This window comes from Dendrobates tinctorius, unplaced genomic scaffold (genome assembly GCF_039654945.1).
Source record: "Dendrobates tinctorius isolate UK_male_01 unplaced genomic scaffold, ASM3965494v1 ptg000158l, whole genome shotgun sequence".
Lineage (NCBI taxonomy): Eukaryota > Metazoa > Chordata > Amphibia > Anura > Dendrobatidae > Dendrobates > Dendrobates tinctorius.
The window spans coordinates 41,442,573-41,462,029 of record NW_027361825.1 but is presented as its reverse complement, the minus strand read 5'-3'; the positions used below and the strand labels follow the sequence as shown (position 1 = coordinate 41,462,029).

The following is a 19,457-nucleotide window of genomic DNA, read 5'->3' as shown; positions in this document are numbered from 1 at the left end:
GAGATGGGAAGAAAGTGGGAACTACAGGCTACGTAGAGCAGGGTTCCCCAACTCCAGTCCTCAAGGCCCACCAACAGGTCATGTTTTCAGGATTTCCTTAGTATTGCTTAGGTGATAATTGATTCACCTGTGCAATACAAAGGAAATCCTGAAAACATGATCTGTTGGTGGGCCTTGAGGACTGGAGTTGGGGAACCCCGACGTAGAGTAACCCTAAACAAAGAAAAAAAAAAAAGTGCATAAAATACAAAAGTCAAGAACCCAGCATCCTCCAAAAGCTAAATTGTAGGTTTGTGAACAAACAATACAGGACGGTTTGTACATCCTACTCGGTGTCTTCATACTCCACAGACTCGGATGTGACATCAAATCTGAAATTTACTCCGATTTTGTACAAATCAAACATGTCCAGGTTAAAAAATAAAAAGTCCACCATCTGATATGATATTACATATTACCTGTGTTCAGTTCAATGTTGGACATTTTTCAATTTGTTGTTTCCAGTTCATGTAAAATAATTTGCTTTTGTTTTTTTTTGTTTTTTTAAAGGGGTTGTTCATTTTTGACAATTCATTCCTACAGATGTTCTGCAGAGTTACATATTAATAGAAGGATTATATTATTCAGATGCACTTTTTGGCAGAAGAACAGCATACAGAGAGTCCCCGGCCCCTAGTTGTTAGCAATAGATGGTTAAAAAAATTTAAAAAATGAATACCTCGCTGCCTAGGTCCTCTTCTTTCTGCCACCGCACGCTGCATCTCCTTTCACAACCAGGCCTGAGAGGTCAATCCATGTTGTAAGGTTGCAACGTGTGGGATGAGCTGCAGCGACCTCCGGGGCCAGGATGCAGTTGAAAGTCCTGGCGGTGCGTGACTGCGGAAAGAAGAGGACCTGACTGCGAAAATCAAGATGGAGAGACAGCAAATTTTCTAGAAATTTAGATTTTGAAGTAACATGGAGCCAAATAATACACATACAAGGCATGAACATTAGGGAGCTGGCCGCTCACCTGTGCTCTATGAGAGAGTCAATGCCATAGTCATATGGCAGCGCTAATCCAGGGAGAACAGAGGGATCAGAAGATTAAATTACGAGCATCTAATCCTTATGTTCTCCATCAACTCTCAGGGAAGAGTTAGAAGACCCCCATACACGTTAGTTAGATGCTTAGCCGGTTGCACCGATGTCTTACTTCTTGCAGATTATCCAAGACTCGCAGAACAAGGCTCCGATAATCTGCCGCCGAGTGAAGAATACGCAGCATTGATCAAAAAGTTACAACCCAATTTAAAAAAAAAAAAAAAAAAAAAAAATTGTATTAGACTATTAGTTTGCTTCTGAACATCCTAGCAGTCAGTACACCGGCCATGCATCTCTAGAGGTTACGTCTCTACAGCAGTGCATTTTCAGTACGGAACTTGTTTTTGCTTTTTTTTGTCGACCAAATACAACATTATTAAAAACATAACAATGGAAAACCGTATATAGTACAACATGAGAGAGATCATCGCCTTCGTCCATATTTTTTTTACATGATGAATGTAGTCAGTAAGACAGACAATAAAAGGATCGGAGAAGACGCTTTAGCGCCTGGGACGAGCCGGCTTTGTGTCTTATTATAAATCAGTGCAAACAGGTCTGTACTTCTAAGAAAAAAAAAAGTTGTCCTCCAGTAACTCCATGGGTAGATATTGGCTGTAAAAGGTTGGGTCACAACTAGTGATGAGTGAACGTGATCAAATAAGGTGTTATCTGAGCATGATCTAGTACTAACCCGAGTGTCTTCGGAATCCTGGAAAAATATTTACTAGGCCCCGCGGCTGTTTGACAGCCGCAGCACATACAGGGATTACCCAAAAGGAATCTTAACTAAAAACTGACCATTCATGATTTTAGCAAAACTAGCCAATAACCGAATGTCAGACATGACAATTGCCATATTTTGACATGACATAGTGGGACGTATCAGAGGAAATGCTCCTTAGGTCTGCGCTACATGATGGGATTCCTGCTAAAGCCTAAACTAAGAAAGAAAGCTCCTCGACTCCACATCTACAATCTAGAACGGCTCCACTAGTGGAAAACAAGCTTGAAACATCTTGAACTATTCTGCCGCACAAACTGCAGGAAGATAAGGAGCGGCCATATTTATTAAACCTGTTTTGAGGCTGTTGATCCCACGGAGGAGTCATGATGAAAAGGTAGAAGAAAAGGGCACAGCACAAAGGAAATATATCAGAGAGGAGGGAAAGGAGGGCAAGTGGGAGAGACAGAGGGGGAAAGAAAGAACAGGATGGACGGGATGACCGAAAACAACAGGGTGGGCAGAGGAAGACCAACTTCACCAGTCCCATATACATAATTAACAGAAGGGGAAACGCCGTCTCAACAAAGGGGGGGGGTCAGTGACAGAGGGGATTAATATATAAAACAGCAGCCGATCTCCCCCCTGCGGGGGCAACAGTTCATGTACAATGGGAACAAGAAAAAAAAATAAAAATAATAATCAGTCTTTCTTTTTGTCTTCTGCTGGTTTTGGTGGGGATGTGTCTTCAGGATTGGAGGAGGGGAGGGCTGGCTGATCCTGGTTCGGAAGAGGAGCGGGGGTCTCTCCGCTGGTCCCAAACTCATTCATTCGCGTGGGGTCCACTCTATAAATCCAGCGCTGATACAGATAGATGAAGAATACCACGTCTGGAAAGGAAAGGGGTACACAGATTAGAGTTTGTCACACTGGAGCTGTAGTTTAACCCCTTCATGAATTTTACAAATTTTCTTTTGTGCTTTTGTTTTTTTTCCTGCCCCTTCAGCCATGAGACATAACTTTTACTCTCATTACAGCCAAATGAGAGATTTTTTTTTTCTTGCTTCTGAGGGGCAAGCTGTCATTTTTAATGACACCATTCATTCTACCATATAATGTATTGAAAAATAAGAAAAAATTCCAAGTAGGGTGAAATAAATGCAATTCTGTATTTTTTTTCATCATTGTTCATTGTGCTGCAAAAATGACCTGACAACACGATTCTACAGATCAACACATAAAAAACTAGTATTTTTTTTATTATTATTGCTATTTTCTAGTGATCGTATAAGGTGTTATTTAAGCATGCTCTTGTGCTAATAGCATGCCTACGATACTCTATGTTCGAGTCGCAATGGCTGCATGTCTCACAGCTGTTCAACAGGACACAAGGAAAGAAGAATATGAAAGGCCCCCACAAACAGCCCCCTTTCCTGACACACATCTGTCATGAAAGAGATCGCAGGCCCCCATACACATTAGACTGTTGGCCTATCCTGCCGAATTTGTCGAGTTCAGCTGACATTAGTCTAATGTTGATGGACTCCTTAAGAGAGACAACCCCTCACAATAAGATAACGGAGGTCTTACCATCTCGCAGACACCCGATCCTGTACATCATGGGCATCTTGATGACAAAAGCGAACAAGTCATCGATGAAGGTGTTCAGGGCTTTATAGGTCAACATCCTCCATGGGAGGTGGGCAACTGACTTCAATTTATAGTTGATGAAAAGCTGTGGAGTCATTGTGATAAAACCTGCAAAAAAAAATATCACACAAAGAGTTAATGGATTTTTGCCTTAAAAGATGAACAGATCCACAGAGCTACAAGGATCCCAAGCAGTAGCCTCCTGGATTACAGACTGAGGGAGGATAATAGGGCACCTCTAGTGGTCACATACAACCCCCACATGAGCATCCTAAGGAAAAGTGGTGCTGATCTCCAACCCAAATTCCACAGAGACCACAGACTGAAAGCAATATTGCCAGAACTACCACTTCTCTTCTACAAACAGTCTCTTAGCTTAAGGAGTCTACTTGCCAGCAGTGTCCTCTCATCACCAAACAGAAAAGAAGAGTATACGCTCTTAGATTTTTTTTCATGATCCATCCTCCAATGTGGTATACATGATACAATGTACAAGGTGCCCCAGAGGTAGCTATATTGGCGAAACCATGCAAGAACTACAAACAAGGATGAATCTGCACAGGAATCAACTAGACACATCTCTCTGGACCTGGACACTGTAAGATGGAATTTGGGAATTCAAACTGATAAAGATGCTCATTTCTTTGACACCAAAACTGAATTTAACACCTGGATTTAGGAGTCACTACATGGACACAATTCACACCCCCACCACACGGACTCCAAATAACTAAGAACATTCCCACCGACTCTTCAATTGTAAGAAAATCCCTAATTTGATTTCCCTGGCTTATCTTAGGAGCCATCACCCCTCCCACCTCACAATGCCCTGCTGTAATATCTCTGAAATGATGTGCTCCCATCTTTTTAATTCCTTTGTAGTCCTGCCTGAAGGAGCCTCTGTGCTCTGAAAGCTGCAAATATATTTTTGCTGGTTAGCCAATAAAGGTATCACTCGGACAACACTTTTCCCTTCACCCATGACAGCACACCTGACAGGGGGATCCGCACCACCAGGACAGGAACCTACTGAGAAATAAGGGGCGGCACCTCTCCCCGCTTCAGTTGGGTTCCTGTCCTGGAGGGAATCCCACTGTCAGCGGTGCCTATCACGGGTAAAGGTCCCAGGCCCGTCCTGGCACGGGAAGAACAGGGTGCCTTACCTGTAGCGCCAGCCGTCGGGTTCTGGAAGCACAGTCCCCGGTGTTCCATAGGGCTCCGGGTTTGTGTGGGTGTGCGTGGCGGCTCCACCGCGCCTTGCTCCCCCCCGAGCACCTAGCGAGGGAGAGCTGCGGGCGTCTTCCGGCCGCTGACGTCAGCGGCGCAAGGGATCATGGGCGCGCCGGCTGACGTCAGCTAGGCGACGGTGTCATGGCGCCGGGTGCGACGCAGGCCGGCTTTTCCGAAGCGGTCGGCCGGCGGTCGCAGGGGTGGAGGGTAGAAGACACCCACCAGGATGGAGGCGGTATATTTAAACAGGAAGAGTGGCATAGCGGGCAAACAACCATGGAGCCAGAGCAGGAGCGATCGCAGTCTCCACCGACTGTCTCACTCGCAGCCCTCCGGCCGCAAGCAAGGAAGCCGTTCAAGCAGCAGTCGCCCCCAGCCGCAGGTCGGGGGACTCCTCAAGATCCAGAGAGCACAGATCTCGTGCTCCGACACAGCCTCTGAGTCCGGTACCCTTGATTACGGGTGGTGAGTGATCTTCGTGAATGCTAGCAATCTGTTAATAGGTGTTCCCTGTTATATGTTTAACCCCGTAGGAAAAGCCTAAGAAAGCGGGGAGCAAGAAGAACAATAGGAATTGTGCCATATGTAAAAGCCCCCTAGCAAGAGAATGGCAGAAAGACCTCTGCGCCAGTTGCATCCAGAGAACCATGGCAGAAGAAGTGCCTAGTTTCCCAACCAACCTTATATCGGCCATTAGGTCAGAGATGTATGGTTCAATTAAGGCTTTGTTGAAAAAAGGGAAAAAAAGAGTAGGAAGAATCCCCCTAGTTCCACGTCAGGCTCCTCCTCGGCCTTATATCAGACCGAACACCCATCCTCCTCATACTCCTCAGACAGTGACACGGGTGGTAAGCCATGTTTTCCAGTAGAAGACACGGATGCTCTCTTCAAGGCCATCAGGACAACGATGGGCCTAGAGGAAAAAAAAACGGCTAAATCCCTGGAGGATGTCATGTTTGGGGGACTACAAGAGAGGAAAAAACGGACCTTTCCAGTTAATGAAAAGGTCCAAAGCACTCATTGAGAGAGAATGGAGGAAACCCGAGAGATCAGGGGCTCTTCACTCCTCCTCTAAGAGACGGTACCCCTTTGAGCACAAGGACGCAGAAATATGGGACAAGGTCCCAAAGATCGACGCAGCGGTGTCCAGGTCTTCCAAAAAAACAGCTTTGCCCTTGGAAGGCTCAGGGGTTCTTAGGGACCCGCTAGACAAAAAAGCAGATTCCTATTTAAGGCATGCATGGGAAGCAACAGCAGGAGGATTGAAGCCGGCAATAGCGGGCACCTGCACGGCACATTCCCTAATGATTTGGCTGCAGCAGTTAGAAGAGAGACTAGCGTCAAAAGTCCCAAGAGAAAAAATATTGGCAGATATGTATCTTCTGCATGGGGCAGCAGCTTTTTTGGCAGACACCTCGGCAGACTCTATGAGGTTGACAGCTAGGGCGGCAGGATTATCAAATGCCGCCAGACGCGCGTTGTGGCTTAAAGGCTGTCCAGGTGACCTACAGTCTAAAATTAAACTGTGCTCTCTCCCCTGCGATGGTCGTTTTTGATTCAGGAAAAATTTAGATGATATCTTGGAGAAAGCAAGCGATAGAAAGAAAGGCTTTCCCAGATTCCCGGCAGATCAGAGAAGGCCGCCCTTTCGGAGAGGAAGATTCATTAGGGGTCGTCCTCCGGCCGATAGGAGATAAAAGAAAAAAGGAGTCCGGATTTAGGTTTGGTGGAGGCACCTCCACTTCAAAAAAATCCCCACAATGACGCCAGCATTCCGGTAGGGGGGAGATTGGCGCTCTTTTCTCAGGCCTGGGGAAAGATCTCTTCCAATACCTGGATCCTATGCATCTTAAGAGAAGGCCTGAAGATCCCCTTTTTTCACCAGCCAAGAGCAACGTTTGTCGTTACCCCTATCAGGAAAGCGATTGAAGAGCAGCTGGCCTTAGAAGCAGAAATCCTGAACCTGGTAGAGAAGCAGGTCCTTTCCGAAGTCTCGAACATACAGAAGGGAACGGGGTTCTATTCCCCCCCTTTTTCTGATAAAAAAACAGATCAGTCGTTCAGAACAATCATAAACCTCAGAGGCCTCAATCGGATAAAAAAAAAAAAATCAGACCTTCAAGATGGAATCGGTAGCTACAGCCATAAAACTGCTACATCAAGATTGTTTTATGGCCGTAGTCGATTTAAAGGATGCATACCATCACATCCCCATCCACCCAGGTTATCATAAATACTTGAGTAGCTCTCTATATCTAGGGCGTGCTCAGGCCTTTGCAATTCAGGGCTCTTCCATTCGGCATATCTATAGCCCCGAGGGTCTTTACCAAAGTCGTAGCGAAGGTGACAGTCTTCCTCCGAATTCACGATACAGTCATAATACCCTATTTGGACAATTTCCTAATAGTGGGCAGCTCGGAAGACCACTGCACGGCACAGTTGAGCCGGGTGACCGACACCCTACAGAAACTAGGGTGGATGATAAATTTCAAGAAAATCGAGACTACGGCCCCTAAGAAAACAGACCTTTCAAGGATTTATCCTGGATTCAGAGCAGCAAGCTTGTCTGCTACCGGATACCAAGATAGAAAAGGTGAAGAAAGTGACCTTGGCTGCCCGAGATCAATCTCATATAACATTGAGAAACGCGATATCTCTACTACGTACCCTGACGTCCTGTATTCCGGCGGTCAGGTGGGCTCAATTTCACACCCGACAGCTTCAGGGGGAGATTCTGTCAGCACAAAGATCGCTGAGAGGGCGTTTAGAAGGAAGACAGGAGCTTTCCTTAGAGGTCAGAGACTCTCTCAACTGGTGGCTAGACAGGACAAACTTGGCTTCAGGAATGCCATGGGACAGACAGACAACCGATATAATACTAACAGACGTGAGCTCCTCGGGGTGGGGGGCACACCTAAAGGGTCATGTGGCCCAGGGTTCCTGGAGGCCTCAAGAGATGTGCGCATCTTCCAACCTGAGAGAACTGTGGGCAGTGAACAAAGCCCTGAGCCACTTTATTCCCGTACTCAGGGGCCACAATGTCCGGATCATGTCAGACAACAAAGTAACAGTGGCGTACATCATTCACCAGGGACGTACAAGATCACACTCCTTAATGAAGGCAGCCAGCGACATTTTGTACAGAGCGGCACAGCACCTACACTCCCTAACAGCATTGCACATAAAGGGGGCAGAAAATATAGAGGCCGATTTCCTGAGCCGCAATACTCTGAGGCAAGGAAAATGGGCTCTAAAATCGGTCCGTTTTTCAAAAAAATAATACAGCTTTGGGGGAAACCAGTGATAGACCTCTTTGCCAACAAAAACAACAAGCAAGTAGAGAGGTTTTACTCACTAAACCCAAGGGAAAAACCATGGGCAGTGGACGCATTGCAGATTCCGTGGGACTTCAGAATAGCCTATGCGTTCCCCCCAGTGGCCCTGATCCCAACAGTAATCAGAAAGATCAGGAACGATCAAGCCAGGTTGATCCTAATAGCCCCATTTTGGCCAAAAAGGCTCTGGTTCACTCTATACGAATGAGGTCCCTCTCAGATCCATGGGTTCTGCCACAAATCCCGGACCTACTAGCTCAAGGTCCAATATTCCACGCTCAGGTCAAGGGATTCCATCTGATGGCGTGGAATTTGAAAGGTCGCTAAGGGATAGAGGGTTCTCTCCCGGATTGGTGGCCACTCTGCTAAAGAGTAGGAAGCCAGTGACGACTAATATCTACGGCAGAAGCAGAACATGGAATAAATTCCTGCAAATCCTAGGTAAGCCGTTAGAACAAGAACCCCCGATTAGTGCCATCTTGGAATTTTTTTTACAATCAGGATTGCAGCTGGGGTTAGCGGTAAACACTCTTAAAGTTCAGGTATCTGCACTAGGTGCGCTCTATAACTGCAACTTGGCAGCAAATAGATGGGTAGCCAGATTTATCAAATCCTGCCATAGGTCTAGGCCTATCCCAATACCGAGAATAGACCCGTGGGATTTAAACATGGACATAGGGGCCCTTACAAAAGAACCATATGAGCCTATACAACAACTACCCATAAAATATCTTACCCTAAAAACGATCATTTTAGTGGCCCTTACATCGGCCCATAGAGTAAGCGACTTGCAGGCTCTCTCAGTGAATCCACACTATACACAAATTTTTCAGGACAGAGAGGTATTAAAAACGGACCCCGCTTATCTACCTAAGGTAGTATCAGATTTCCATCGAAGTCAGGAAATTATCCTTCCATCCTTTTGCGAAAATCCAAAGAATCCAGGGGAGGAAAAATTCTATAATTTGGACGTTAAGAGAGCCCTGCTAGAATATATATCTGTCACTAGCCAGTGGAGGAGATCCCAGTCCCTATTCGTAGCTTTTCAGGGTGCCAGGAAAGGCTATGGGGTTTCAAAAGGGACTATTGCCAGATGGATTAGGGAGGCCATTAGTGTAGCCTACTCAGCTAGTGGTGTTCCGATTCCTGACGGCATCAAGGCTCATTCCACCAGAGCCGTGGCGACCTCCTGGGCTGAAAAGGCAGAGGTATCGATTGAACAAATTTGTAAGGCCGCTACCTGGGCCTCACCTTCAACCTTCTTTAAGCACTATAGATTAAACCTATCCTCCTCGGCTGACTTAAGCTTTGGTAGAAGGGTGTTACAAGCGGTGGTCCCTCCCGTAAGGTGTTTCGAAGTCTCCAAAAATCTCTCAGGTGTGCTGTCATGGGTGAAGGGAAAACCACCATGGTTACTTACCGGTAGCCGGTTTTTCCGGAACCCATGACAGCACCCGTATATCCCTCCCCCCCTTTTCACCGTATGGGTGTGCACGATTAGTAGGGTGCATTTGTGTGATGTGGTGTTGGATTAACATGTAACTAACTAGGAAGTCCTCTCATGCTCTGTAACCAACTGAAGCGGGGGAGAGGTGCTGCCCCTTATATCTCAGTAGGTTCGTGTCTTGGCGGGGCGGATCCCTCTCTCAGGTGTGCTGTCATGGGTTCCGGAAAAAACGGCTACCAGTAAGTAACCATGGTGGTTTTGTCATTTTGGGGTATAAAAGTATTAGCATGCCTTAAAAGAAGAATTTTTGCTAAGTATAAATGTTGCATATATGGTGCCGACTTCTCTGTATCTGCAGCTAAACCTACACGGTTTACATTTGGACCTTCAGCACAGCAATGTAAAAGTGAAAATCTGTGCTGAATCTACACAAAGAATTGACGTGTTGTGGACTTAAAAACAGGCAATGAAAAAACAGTAAATGTCCGATGTGTAGAGAGTTGTTAAAATCTCACTGTATTGTGCAGAAAGTCCTCACTAAATACATAGTTCACACACTAACAGTTTACAAATGTAATTCTGTCGATACTTACCGAATGTGAGGAGGAAGCCATATAACATGCTCAGTACCCAGGAATACCAGCCCTTGTGCTCCATGTACAGCAAGCTGTATACGGCGTAACATCCTAGCAATGGGAAGAGGATCCAGGACAGGTATCGGAAAGCCATCTGTAAACAGGAAACAAAGGAGGTTAATCTCTAGGAAGAGAGGACAAAGTACTCAAATCTATGCAATTCACAGCCTCATGAATGCACATTACATAAATAATATATACATGAAATATAAATAGTGAACATCTCCATCGCCTTCTATGCTTCCCTACATGCAGATCATATTTCCTATCGAGCTATTGTAACAAATGCCTTGTTAATCGGGTCCTTTGACAAGTATCCGCCCTGATGGGCAACCAAGTGATGAGAAGAAACCTGGCAGTATGGCAAGTACTGTAAGGCCAGGTGCCCACGACCCGGAACATGCAGCACGTTTGCTGCGTCCAAAGCGCTGCCTTTTATTGAATGCAGGTAAATCCGCATGTGATCAAAAGAAATGTGTTGAATGCGATTGAGTGAAGTAATTTCTGTTGTGGAGACTAGCGACTCAAAAGAGAAACTGACATGCTGCGGTCTTGATAGATGCCCCACGTGTCAGTCTTTGCAGGTGATCCACAGGCACAGATGTACGCATAGTGGACATGAGATTTCTAGAAATCCCATCCACTATGCGGTGACATATGGCCGCTGCGAATTTGATGCTGCATTAATATGCAGCATCAGACCCGCAGCAGATCCTCATTTACCCCCAAGTAATTTCAAGAACGCAAAACTTACATCGTCGTACACCTTTGTAGCCGACTCAACATATGTGGACTTGTCCTTCACCGTCACTCTGGGGAAGATACCAGCCACTTTATTCTCTCTGTCCAACTGCAAAGCATAAAAAAAAAAAAATAAAAAATAAAAAAAAAAATGAAGGGTTAAAAATGGTAAAGTGCCATTTTCACAGAACAAATATGCACCTGATGCCACAATAACAATCAAGCTTTATTACATACTAGACATGAGCAAAACATTTTTTTTTTTTCAGAATGTAAGGCCCTAGTCCCGCAGCTACCCAAGTATTCTATGGTCGCAGGAACAGAGACCTGTAATCCTCCTCCTACGTCTACCATCTGCCAGTGCTGCTTCTCATTAGTAAACCCAATGTGACATCTAGCGGTGTGCCAAAGAGTAATGATGTTGTGGGGTCTAAGGGAGAGGAGCTGATAATAGAAGGGTCTGGGGGCCACGGACTACAGCCGAAGCCGCTGGGTACCAGCAAATGTTTTTGCTCAATGCTATTAATTTATTTATTATGTTTCCTTATATAGCGCCATCATATTCCACAGCGCTTTACAGACATCATCCAAACATGGGGAGAACATACAAACAAACAACGTACAAGCTAACCACTGAGCCACCATCCTGCCCATTTATAAAGTAGTAAATTGACCACTGTCAGTAGGACTTTGTGATACCGTGATGCTACATCACTTTGGCTGCAAAACTTGTAAGGCCTAGTTCAATGGTCAGCAACCTCCCAGCATGGCGTGACCCCTGCCTATCATACAGAGGCCCAAGCTGTATAAATGACCCCTTACCTTCACATCCATAACCTTGGTAATCTTCCAGAAATCAATCAGCAGACCAATGCCCACGCTGACCTGCACTACAAAGTTGGTTTCGTTGTCCAAGATATAAAGCAAGACCACAAGGGACTGAAAGACTCCAAAGATGACAGATCGGACAGAGAGCCCCTCCAAAGACTGACGGCTATTCCAGAACTGGATATCTGAGGGAGAAAACACAAAGTCAGTCATGGTACAAATAAGCATCATCAAGTAGAATCTTCTCCGACAATGTCTGATAGGAAAAGCTCACCGTTCTTGAAAGCCAAAAACTCGAAGATGCTGTGTACAATGGAGACGGTGATGGTAAGAGCTAGGAGGTAGGGGTTGGTCTCCAAAAGAGCCACCTGGAAAGACCAAAAGCACATTTAATTGGGGGTCAAACACTCAACCCACTGTGCCCTCACATCATTTGACTCAGTGATTTGTAATGATGACTGAGCCAAAGTCCAAATTTCTAAGCAAAAGAGGGATATGCAACATCAAATATGATAGACCATTTACCCCCAAGACAACCAGCTATGCCCAAACCTGCTCCTGAAGCGTTTCCGCAGGGGAAGCAACATCAGATTGTATCTGGACCACTCTAAGGCAAATGCAGGACGGTTATTGCCACAAATGCACACCATCCATAGGGAATAGAGGCAGCAGACGATGGGCGAAGCGACGGATGGAGAAGGAGCTGTGGGTGTTACATGATTTTCTCTGACTGGTGATGCAAAATATCAGATCGAGCCCCGTATTGATCATTGTATCATTTCAAGATAAGTTACATAGTGATGCACATGCTTTTTTTTTTTGGTTGCAGAGAAATTTCCCTCACCTTAATGGAGTCTTGTTCCTCATCAGACTGCTCGTACATGTCTTCTCCGAGGAAACTCCAGGGGCTACGAGAGCTCTGAGCAGCATAAAGCTGCCACCGCCACAGGGACAGAGGACAAAATGACAGTCGCAAGGGCAAGGTTGTTACGCTGGCATTGACTGGCATGTAGTCCTTCTGTAGGTTCCAGTAATCATTGAAATACACAATGGGATAGTAGTCGCCGCTGACCGCATCAAACTTCACATCTGAGGAAGACACAGAACTGGTTGTAGAACGAGGGGTGCCAGCAGGGAAGAAGGCACTCGTTTGTGTGTGGTCAATCTCCATATCTCCATTACAGTCAACAGGATGTGCGACCACTTCCCTAGTCAGACATTGACTACTCCCACTTCAAACTAATCTAAACCCCATCAAGATGGATTCCCATCTCAGGAAGTGATGGCACTTCATGAGAACATGCAGTCCTCTAGGACCCCCACTGATCCTGAGAACGAAGGGGCTACGGTACTGCTCCTCTACACAGGGGTATTACCAACTACCATTTTCCTGCACAGACACACGGCCTGGGATGCAGGACAGGGGGGAAAAAAAAATCTTCATAGAGCAGCAGCGCCGTGCTTCATTTTCAAGACTGTGTGGTCCTAGAGGTTGGATCCCTAGCGATATTCTCACTTAATGAAATCTAACCCTGTATGGATAACTACTGCACATATCAACCAAAATGATAACTTAAGTCCATTACAAATTACTTCTCTGCCACAATCTACACTGCCATGTTCCATTAATCAGTTTCCAGCCAATACATACAGTGATAGTCAGAGGAAACGTCTGCACACCACTTACATTGGTCGAGAGGAGGTGGCACGCTGCCTTGCACCCACGGTGTGTGGTCATCCACAATATTAATGGTTAAATTAGGATGCCAGTGGGAGATGATCTCTATAGGTCCAAAGTCCTCTGCTCTCTGAAATAAGAGGATAGAGTGAGTGTCTCTCCAAATAAAGTCAGCGTGATGCGACTACTAGGCTATATACGGACGCCCACCTTTATTATCTCTGGATCAACTTCTGTTTCTCCCGTCAAGAGGTTTTTGGTCTTGAGGAATCGCTTGCGTTTGTATTTATTAAGCACTGCAAGAAAATAGAATTAGACTTACCGGTAATTTGGTTTCTAATAACCTACCACACAGGAGGATGTCATCTCATCCTAATAGGGACAGGAAATACGAAGAGGTCAAATAGCCCCTCCCACCTCCATTCCCCAATGTTGTTATAAAGGACCACAATAATACGAAGGCTTTAAATCATATTTATTACTACTGGATCCAATAATTCAGTAAAGGGGTTGGAATCACCTGTGTTGCCGTGGAAGGTTATTAGAAATCAAATTACGGGTAAGTCTAATTCTATTTTCTTTAATAACCCTCCATGACAGCACACAAGAGGAATACCAAAGACTAATGTCTACGGAGGGACAACCGCCTGGAGAATCTGTCTCCCAAACGATAAATCTTTGACAGATTTTAAATCAAATCTATGATGTCTGATAAAGGTGTGAACAGATGACCAGGTAGCCGCTCTGCATATCTGTTCGATGGAGGCACTTGCTTTTTCCACCCAAGAAGCTGCTACTGCCCTGTAGAACAAGCCGTGAACTTCTGTGGAGGCATCTTGAACTCAATAAGCTTCAACGATTGCTTTCTTTATCTAATTTGCCACCGAAGTCTTGGATGGCTTCTCCCCCCCCTATTCTGGCCATAGGGTTGAATAACCAGGTTTTTATCTTTCCTCCACTCCCTGGTTATGTGGAGGTAATGTAGGACCACTCTCTTTACATTACTATATCCTGATTTCTATGAAAGTCTGTAACCAGTTTTGGCAAAAAAGAAGGATCAAGTCGGAACACTAGCCGGTCTTCTAATATTCTCAGGTAGGGCTCTTCTACTGAAAGAGCCTGCAACTCTCCCACTCACCTTGCCGTTGTGATTGTCACCAGGAACGCCGTTTTCCAGGCCAGCTTATCCAACATTATCAATGGTAGGGGCTGAAATGGTGGAAGCGTTAATCCTTTAAGGACGATATTGAGGTCCCAGGCGGGGACCAAACTGACCGGTCTAGAACGAAGTTTTGTAGTTGCTGACATGAATCGTCTCACCCACCAAGGGCCTGGTCGAAGTATGAGCTTAATGCTACCACCTGTACTTGAAGAGTACTGCGTCTGAGTTCTTTCTCTAAGCCCTCCTGCAGAAAATATAGGATCTGGGCGATATTGGCCTGTCGGGGATCTGGCCCAGTCCGGTGCACACCATGACACAAACGACTTTCAGGTCTTTTGTTACAAGACGTTTGTCACTGGCTTCCTACTTTCCTGTAGCGTCTTGATGACTCAGAGAGACCTTTGGCCCTCAGAATCGAGAACTTGCATCTAGCGGCTTGGCTTATATGTCTGGGTGATAGACCGGCCCCTGGTGTAGGAGATCCTCGATTGGTGTAAGTATTAGAGGTCCGTCTACACATAGGCTGGTTATGGTAGCGTACCAGCTTCTCTTCGGCCAGAGGGGTGCCACTAGAATGACTTTGGTCTGTTCGCATCTTGTTTTCTGTAGAGTCCTTGGTAAGACCGGGATTGGAGGAAAGGCGTAAGCCAGATTGAATTGCCACTGGTGAGCGAAGGCGTCTATGCAGAGGCATGTGTCGTCTTGGTTTAGCTAGAAATAGCAGGTTACCTTTGCATTCTGGCGTCCCACAAATAGATCGACCCCTGGATTGCCTCATCTCTTGGTCAACATCTGGATTCAGACTCCCCCCACCCCCCCCAAGGTGGATATCTCTTCTGCTCAGGAAGTCGGTCTGCTTGTTGTCTGTTCCCTTTATGTGAATGACTGACACGGAGAGAAGATTCTTTTCAGATCACGAAAATATTCTTGCCGAGATACACTTTAGGTCTTCGTGCTTCGACCTTTCCTGGTGCCAGAGGTGTGCAATTGTGTTTATATTGTCTGAACAGACCCTCACGTGGGTACCTCAGACCATTGCTGTTGCTGCCCAGAGGGTCTCCTCCACTGCCTTCAACTCCCTGAAGTTCGAAGACTGTCTGCTGACTTGGGTTGACCAGAGACCCTGGAAGGATGTCAGGGAGACTCTACAGCACCCTATCCCCTTTTTGCTGGCATCTACTTCTATGGTGACTAGCAGGGTCTGGATCCAAGGTATTCCATTGTTCAATTTCCTTGGGTTGTTCCAACAGGCTAATGATGTCCGTATTCCGGCTGGTATTGACACTTTCTTGTCCAGTGTTCTGGGGGATCTGTCCTGCTCTGCTATCACATAGCTCTGCAGGTCTCTGGTGTTGGCTTGGGCTCAGGCCACCGACTGGATACAAGATGTCAAAGCCTCATGGATACCGATCTTCAGCTCTGCAGGATGTTTATATTTGCCCTCAGTTGAATCGGTTTTTCTTTGGGCAAGAAGGACGTTTGCTCCTGAGAATCCAGGAGACTCCTAAGAAAGTCTTTTTGGTAGAAGGAATCATATCTGACTTCTGATGATTTATTAGCCATCCCAGTGATGTAAGAATCTGGTAAGTTGTCTGTATGTGCTCCTGTAACACCCGTACTGTTAGTGCTACCAGCAGAAAGTTGTCGAGATATGGGAGGATACAAGTCTGTTGACCTCTGACATGAGCCATGATCACTGCCATGATTTTCGTGAATATTCGGGGTGCCGACGATATTCCGAATGGGAGTAAGTGGAATTGGTAGTGAGTTATCTGCTCTCCTTGGGCAACTGCGAATCTCAGGAACTTCCGATGGTTGGGAAGGATCGGGACATGATATGCGTCCTGCAGATCGATTGCTGCCATGACAAAGTTCTTTCCTATCAGAGGGACTGCCGATTTGACGGACTCCATCTTGAATCTCCTGTAACAGATGTGTTGGTTCAGGGGCTTCAAGTTTATTACAATCCTATGGGATCCGTTCGTATTTTTTATTAAGAAGATACTGGATTAGTGACCCCTGTTCTTCTCCTTCTCCTGGACTAGCAATATTGCCCCCGAGGCCAATAAGTTTCTGAGGCCTGACTTTAGGGCACCTTGGAGTGTCTGTGTAGTGAGTTCTGTGACTCTTACTCTTTGTGGAGGGTAGAAGGTAAATTCTATTTTCAACCCTTCCTGGACGGATCTTAGGACCCATGGGTTGGTAGATTTCTCCTGCCATTGTGGAAGGAAATTAGAAATACGACCTCCTTCTTTCCTTTGAGCATCATGGTTTACTCTGATGCTTGCCCTGGGAGAGAAACAAATTTCTGCCCCGACCTCTCTTGGGGTAGCTCCACTTCCCTGTCTTTCCTTTACCTCTGTACCTCTGTGGTAAGATTGATCCTGAGGGGGTCGAAAGGACCTCTTTTTGGCACCCTTTTTTTCGGACAGTGACTTTTTCTTGTCCGAAACCTTTTCTAGCAAGTCATCCAGAGCTTGCCCGAAGATATAATTCCCTTTAAAGGGAATGGAACATAGCTTGATCTTACATGCTACGTCTCCACTCCATGATTTCAGCCACAGGGCTCGTCTCATCGAGTTGGAAAGAGCCGCTGATCTAGCCGCTACTCTGAGGGACTCCGCTGAGGCGTCTGCCAGGAAAGCTGTAGCATTTTGGAAAAGGGGTAGCGAGGAGAGGATTTCTTCTCTGGGGGTTTCTGTTGCCAGGTGTTCTTCCAGCTGTTCAAACTAGCGAGACATAAATCTGGCTATCAATGTAGAGACCACGTTTGTATTTAGTAATGCCGCTGAGGTTTCCCAGGTTTTCCTGAGGAGTCCCTCCATTTTGCCCTCTAAAGGATCCTTCAATTGAGAGGAATGCTCAAACGGAAGGTAGTTCTCTTGGCAACCTGAATGTCTACCTTGGCTACTTCGGACCAGCATTTTGCAGTCTACTCATCCACTAAGAATCTATCCTTTAATTCTGAGGGAGTGCTCAGCTTTTTTATGGAGCTTCCCACACCTCCAGAACCAGCTCCCAGGTATTCTTGTGTATCAGGAAAACCCAGCTTCCTTTTTGATCGGAGACCTCCAAACATTTCTTCCTGTACTGTACATGCTTGTTTCTCCTCTTCCACGGTTCTTCTCACTGCTGTGAGGAGTTCCTATATGTTATTAGAGGAAAAGTAGCATCTCCGGGTTGGGACTCTGCTCGCCTTCTTTCAGGAATTCCTCCGGCATGGACTCCTGGGAGGTCGAATCCTCTTCCTGATAGATCTTCCTCATTTTTGCTGCTTGAGGGACATTAGGAGCAGGTATTGCCTGGGAGAAGGATGTTAGAGAAGATTGTATCTCCTGACGTACCATCCCTTTAATTTCTTCTCTTAAAGAGGGCTGTTCTTCTTTTAGAACCTTCTCTATACACTCCTGACATAGGGGTTTTCCACATATTGCACATTTACGACTAGTGGCCTTGGATTTACTCGTTGGTTATAGGTTCCTTGTCCCCCTGAAAGAGAGGAGAAGGTAAAATGGGGGGAGGAGGTTAATTATCTCCACCTGCACCACGGAGGGGATCCAATGCCTGTAAACTTACTGTGATCGGAACAGCACTGGGCTCCACAGATGCAGAGTGGGAAGGATCAGACTCCATGCTACCACAGTTTGTGCTACCTTACTTGACCCTCTGTACGGGGGTCCTTAACCCCTTACCTACAAATGACGAAATATTCCGTCCATGTGACCATGGACCTAATTACCATGGACGGAATATTACGTCATCGCGATCAGCGGCGCCCACGTGGTGAGCGCCGCTGATCGCGGCCGAGTGTCAGCTAATTATCATAGCTGACACCCGGCACAATGTGTCAGGGGCGGTCACGGACCGCCCCCGACAGGTTAACCCCTTGCACACCGCGATCAAACACGATCGCGGTGTACCGGGGGTTAAAGGGAAGCATCGGCAGGGAGGGGGCTCCCTCCTTGCTTCCCTGAGCCCCCCACGGCAGCGCAATGTCCAGCGCTGCTGCGGGGGACTCCTTTCCTCCAGGCCCCCGGATCCAATATGGCGACGGGGACCTCCGGGGGCCTGCAGGAAGCTGGCTTCCTCAATGCCTGCAAAGCGCAGGCATGAGGAAGCCTGTGCAGTGCCTGTGACAGATCGCTGATCTGTCACAGTGATCTGTGATGTGACAGATCAGTGAAGTCCCACCTGGGACATTGTAATAAAGTAAAAAAAAAATAAAAAAAAAGTGTAAAAATAATTTAAAAAAATAAATAAATAAATAAATAAAAAAAAAAAAAAAAAAAAAAAAATCGCCAAATAAATAAAAAAAAAAAAAAAAAAAATAATATTCCCCAATAAATTCATTTTTTGGAAATATAAAAAAAAAAAAAAAAAAAAACAATAAAAGTACACATATTTGGTATCGCCACGTCCGTAACGACCCGCCCTATAAAACTGTCCCAATAGTTAACCCCTTAAGCGAACCCCTTAAAAAATAAAAATAAAAAACGAAGCAAAAAATAATGATTTATTATCATACCGCCAAACAAAAAGTGCAATAACGCGCGATCAAAAAGACGCATATAAATATCCATGGTACCGCTGAAAACGTCATCTTGTCCCGCAAAAAACAAGCCACCATACAGCATCATCAGCGAAAAAATAAAAAAGTTATAGCTCGCAGAATAAAGTGATGCAAAAATAATTATTTTTTATATAAAATTGTTTTCATTGCATAAAAGCGCCAAAACATAAAAAAACGACCTAAATGAGGTATCGCTGTAACCGTACTGACCCGAAGAATAAAACCGCCTTATAAATTTTACCGCACCCGGAACGGCGTAAACGCACCACCCAAAAGAAATTCATGAAACGCTGGTTTTTGTAAATTCTGCGTCCCAAAAAATGAAATAAAAAGCGATCAAAAAATGTCACATGCCCGAACATGATACCAATAAA

General features: G+C 45.7%; 1 protein-coding gene across 4 annotated transcripts in view; it reads right to left on the bottom strand.

Annotated features, from left to right (window-relative positions):
- Positions 1 to 360: 360 nt before the first annotated feature.
- Positions 361 to 19,457, bottom strand: part of CLPTM1 (CLPTM1 regulator of GABA type A receptor forward trafficking) — a 43,053-nt gene continuing 23,956 nt past the window's right edge. For all 4 annotated transcript variants that reach the window (XM_073549356.1, XM_073549358.1, XM_073549357.1 and 1 more), the window contains exons 6-14: positions 13,562 to 13,647; positions 13,361 to 13,481; positions 12,518 to 12,762; positions 11,948 to 12,041; positions 11,668 to 11,858; positions 10,859 to 10,954; positions 10,063 to 10,198; positions 3,398 to 3,565; positions 361 to 2,697 (exon numbers count right to left, since the gene is read on the bottom strand). In XM_073549356.1, the coding sequence (XP_073405457.1) occupies positions 2,510 to 2,697; positions 3,398 to 3,565; positions 10,063 to 10,198; positions 10,859 to 10,954; positions 11,668 to 11,858; positions 11,948 to 12,041; positions 12,518 to 12,762; positions 13,361 to 13,481; positions 13,562 to 13,647 (1,325 nt within the window). In that variant the 3' untranslated portion in view covers positions 361 to 2,509. The remainder of the gene's footprint in view (positions 2,698 to 3,397; positions 3,566 to 10,062; positions 10,199 to 10,858; positions 10,955 to 11,667; positions 11,859 to 11,947; positions 12,042 to 12,517; positions 12,763 to 13,360; positions 13,482 to 13,561; positions 13,648 to 19,457) is intronic.